The 4749-nt window shown below is 39.1% G+C and overlaps 1 protein-coding gene across 1 annotated transcript; it reads left to right on the top strand.

The window, feature by feature from the left end:
- The first annotated feature begins 2303 nt into the window (after positions 1–2303).
- Positions 2304–2786, top strand: LOC129871906 (uncharacterized). The gene has a single exon (XM_055946757.1). The coding sequence runs from the start codon at positions 2304–2306 to the stop codon at positions 2784–2786; it is 483 nt and encodes a 160-aa protein (XP_055802732.1).
- Positions 2787–4749: the final 1963 nt, after the last annotated feature.

The following is a 4749-nucleotide window of genomic DNA, read 5'->3' as shown; positions in this document are numbered from 1 at the left end:
TTCTTAGTGAGGATGATACTTTGCCAAACATTATTACTGTAGATTTAAGTGAAGAACATGTTACAAAACTGGTAGAGGTATTGTAGAGGTATAAGAAAGCCATTGGTAGGACTATTGCTGATATCATAGGTATTCCTCTTGGCATTTGTACTGACAAAAATTAGTTGGAGGAGGATGTCATTCCCAGTATTGAACACCAGATGAGATTAAACCCACCTATGCAAGGGTGGTAAAGAAGGAAATTATTAAGTAATTAGATGCAGGTGTGGTATATGCTATATTCGAGACAGAAACTGGGTGAGTCCTATTCAACATGTCCCTAAAAAGGGAGGTATGACAATCGTCGTAAATGATAAGAATGAGCTAGTCCCACTTAGGCCAGTCACTAGATAGCGAGTCTGCATGGACTATAGAAAGCTTAACAAATAGACTTTGAAGGATTATTTTCCAATGCCCTTAATGGACCAAATGTTAGATAGGTTGGCAGGCAGAGATTGGTACTGTTTTCTTGATGGGTACTCTGGCTACAACTAGATCTCTATATCACTAAAGGACTAGGAGAAGATGACCTTCACATATCCTTATGGAACCTTTGCATTCAAGCATATGCCATTCAGACAATATAACGTTCCTGCTACATTCCAGCGCTGCATGATGTCTATATTCTTTTACATAGAGGAGGATACTATTGAGGTATTTATGGATGATTTTTCAGTAGTAGGTGATGCTTTCAACGATTTTTTATTGAATCTTAGTAGGGTTTTGTAGAGGTATGAAGAGGCTAACCTATTCTTGAACTGGGACAAATACCATTTCATAGTCAAAGAGGATATTGTGCTAGGCTATAAGATTTCTGAAAAAGGGTTGGAGGTCAATAAGGTGAAGATAGAGGTGATTGATAAACTGCCTTCCCTATCTCTGGAAAGGGTATCCGCAGCTTCTTGGGCCATACAGGTTTTTATAGGCATTTTATCTAGGATTTCTCTAAAATTGCACACCCTTTGTGCAAGTGTTTGGAGAAGGAGATAAAGTTCTACTTTGATGAGGCGTGCATGAAGGCATTTGAGTTCTTGAAGGAGAAGTTGATCTCAGCCCCAATGATTGTTTCTATTGATTGGTCTTCTCCATTTTAGATTATGTGTGATGTTAGCGGTGTTGCTTTGGGGGTTATGCTAGGGAAAAAGTGCAACAAGATCTTTCATCCTATCTACTATGCTAACAAAGTGCTAAATACAGCCCAGAAGAATTACATTATCACCAAGCAGGAACTTTTGGCAATAGTATACGCATTCGAAAAGTTTAGAGCATACCTTTTGGGTACCAAAGTGATAGTGCAAACTGACCATGCAGCCTTGCGATATTTGATGAGCAAGAAGGATGCTAAGACAAGGTTAATTAGATGGGTCATGTTGCTCCAAGAATTTGACTTTGAGGTAAAGGACCGTTAAGGGAGTGAAAATTAGGTAGCTGGCAACTTTTCCAGGATGGAAGATTAAAATAGATGTAAGGATGAACTTGACATTGATGATTCCTTCCTAGATGAATAGGATTTGGCTGCCACTCATGGTGTCATTACTTTATTTGCTAATTGTGATAACTATCTTGTTAGTAATCTTATACTTGAAGATCTTACGTTCCACTAGCAAAATAAGTTTTTGCATGATATTAACAAGTACTTCTAGGATGAGATTTACTTATTTAGTGACAATGTCATCAGAAGGTACATCCCAAAAGCAAAACATTTAAGCATTTTGGAGGCTTGTCACTCCTCACAGGTAGGTGGACACCATAGTAGGAGCCATACAATGCAAAAGATACTGCAATATAGATACTACTGGCCTACTATCTACAAAGATAAACTTGACTTGGTGAAATGTTTTGACCATTGCCAAAGGAAAGGGAACATATCTAGGCGTCAAGAGATCTCTATTACACCAATTCTGGAGGTACATTTGTTTGATGTATGGGGCATTGATTTCATATGGCTGTTCATGAGCTCATATAGGATGAAGTACATTCTTGTAGTAGTTGATTACATCTCCAAATGGGTGAAAGCTATCGCCCTTACCGATAATGAGAGCAAAAGTGTTCCTAGTTTTCTGTGAAGAAACATTTTTTCCAGATTTGGGACATCTATAGCTATCATCAGTGATAGGGGCTCCTATTTCTGCAATAAGATCTTTTGTACTCTGCTGGAAAAATACGGTGTATGATAACATAAGGTAGATACTCCTTATCATCCCCAGTCTAGTGGGTAGGTTGATGTGTCAAACCGAAAGAACAAGGAGATTCTAGCCAATTCTATGAATTCCAATAGGACAGATAAGGGAAGGAAGATAGATGATGCTCTATGGGCATATTGGACAACTTTAAAAACACCCATTGGTATGTCCCCATACCAGTTAGTATTTGGAAAGGCATGTCATTTGCCTGTGGAGCTGGAACATAAGCCTTTGTGGGCCTTGAAGAAGTTGAACTTGAATTGGAGAGAAGTTGGGCATATGAGGCTAGATCAAATCAATGAGATGGATGAGTTTCGCATGTACGCATCTGAAAGTATTGCGCTTTACAAAGAGAGGATGAAACTATATCATGATAGGCATATTAAGCAGCGTAAATTCAGCATTGAGGACAAAGTGTTGCTATTTAATTGTAGGCTGAGATTGTTTCTAGGCAAACTACGGTCAAAGTGGTCGGGATCTTTCACCATCACACAAGTATTTTCTCATGGAGAAATTGAACTTGAAGCTGAAGATGGTCATAGGTTAAAAGTGAATGGAAAATGAGTAAAACAGTACTTAGGATCTCCTAACGAAGCAAAAGTTATTGAAGAGATACAGCTTGATGAAGTTTGAGTAGTCAAGGAACCTGCACTGTGCCATGACATTAAATCAGGTGCTGCATGGGAGTCAAACCATATGAAAAGCTTCTTGAAATCTAAGTAGTAGAGTGACCCACATCATTCTGTGTCGTTAAATCAAATGCTTCTTGGGAGGCAACCCAAGGATTGTATTGATTTTAGATAGGTTAATTCTTGTTATTTGATATTATTATAGTGTCACTGTGTGTGTTGTAAGTGCAGGACCCCAACAAATAAGAAAGATCCAGGCACTAACTAGAAGTACCTCATCACAAATCAGTCCATGAGGCATGGATAACACCACGACCCGTAGTTTGATAGCGTGGATACTAAAGTATGGAAAGCTTTAGGTTCACGGGTGGGTTTACGGTTCGTGAAAGTTTTCACAGACCATTTAGCTATCTGTGAACCTGAAGGTAAGTTTGTATCTCTTTTGCTAAGGCTAAGTCAATAGACCAGTTCACGTCTCGTTGTCCTTTCAACGGGACCTATTCACGATCAATAAAACTAGGTCGGCTAACACATAAGCTCGACCCAACCCGGTTTGACCCATTACCCAAATTAATAGTTCCTACTGTGTTTTTTTACCCACATTTCACAAAATTACATAGGTAAACCTCTACTCTTACAATTCGAATCATTCTCCTTCGTAATCCCACACTTAAAAAAACTCCAAGTCTATATTAGTGTGAAGAATTCCCAAGCATTGCACATCAGTCCCCAGTTCTAGCCCTAGTCCAATAGATTTCTTATTTCAAGTAAGTCCATTTTATATTTTTTCTAGTTTCCTATGGTATTGTAGATTATTTAGTCATACTCTTGGTGAATGTGAATATTGTTATTGTATTTTTTGTTTAAAGCACTTCATGGCATTTGGTGTGGGTTGAAATTCTTGAGTTGAATGAAAATAAAATGTGTAAAAGGGTGGTTGTCCATGATATTGAGTGTAGTTGCTTGAATTTGATGTTATCTTATTGATATTGGTATGATTGGGTTGAAAATGGACATGGGGGAAATTACACCATGGCTGAACTATCTTTTCTGGAAGGACAGTAACTCCACGGGTTGTATTGCACTTAACAGTCTGTGGTAAGTGACCGTGGTCTTTAGCGTAGGTGAAATTGAGATACTTTCTAAGTGAGAGACCACAAAAATTTTCACGGGGCATGAACATCTTCATGGACCGTAAAGAGCATCATGGTCCACCACTTGGAATTTTTTTTCCTAGTGCTGCTGAACACCCCTTACTGGATCCCCTTCAAAGTTCAGTCCACGATCCATGGTGCATTTGACGGCTCGTTATGTGCTCCGTGTAAAAACACTTGTATAAGAAAAAAATAGTTTTGGCCAGTGATCACCCTATGATAGATTGAGCGACATCTCTTCTTAAGGTTTATTGCTTTGCTTATGTATTAGCGGGGAAGTTTGAGTTCGCGTTCAATATTTGTCGCACTTTATTGATTACATACTAACTGCTCATCTTCTTTTCAGGTACCATAGGACCTAAATGCACTAAGCACACAAAACCCACGTCTCGACTCCACAACTCACCATCTCAAAAATCAGAAGCACACTTTGAACACGAGTCTCAAGAAAAGGCATCTAGTGGGTCTAAAGTATGATACAACACAACTATCTCACCTCACTCACCATGCACTACTAAAGCAAGGGATACTACCGAGGCTAAAACCGGTCATTCTCAATCTTAAAAAGAGGCGGCTGGGTCGGGAAATAAACAAAATAATGAGGATGAGTAGTCTGGTGAAGAAGGTAATGGTTCTAGAAGCGACAAAGAAGAAGTTGAGAGCGGAGAAGTATTGAGCGGTATGCAGCCGCCAGTATATCTGATCTGGTCAAACAAAGGGCTCTCATAAACTTCTTGCAGACTC

Source organism: Solanum dulcamara, chromosome 2, assembly GCF_947179165.1.
Source record: "Solanum dulcamara chromosome 2, daSolDulc1.2, whole genome shotgun sequence".
Classification (NCBI taxonomy): domain Eukaryota; kingdom Viridiplantae; phylum Streptophyta; class Magnoliopsida; order Solanales; family Solanaceae; genus Solanum; species Solanum dulcamara.
The sequence above is the reverse complement of the archived record's forward strand: the minus strand, read 5'-3'. Positions and strand labels throughout refer to the sequence as shown.

Coding starts and splice junctions, on each gene's coding strand:
- LOC129871906 (XM_055946757.1), top strand. CDS start 2,304: ATGAATTCCAATAGGACAGATAAGGGAAGGAAGATAGATGATGCTCTA.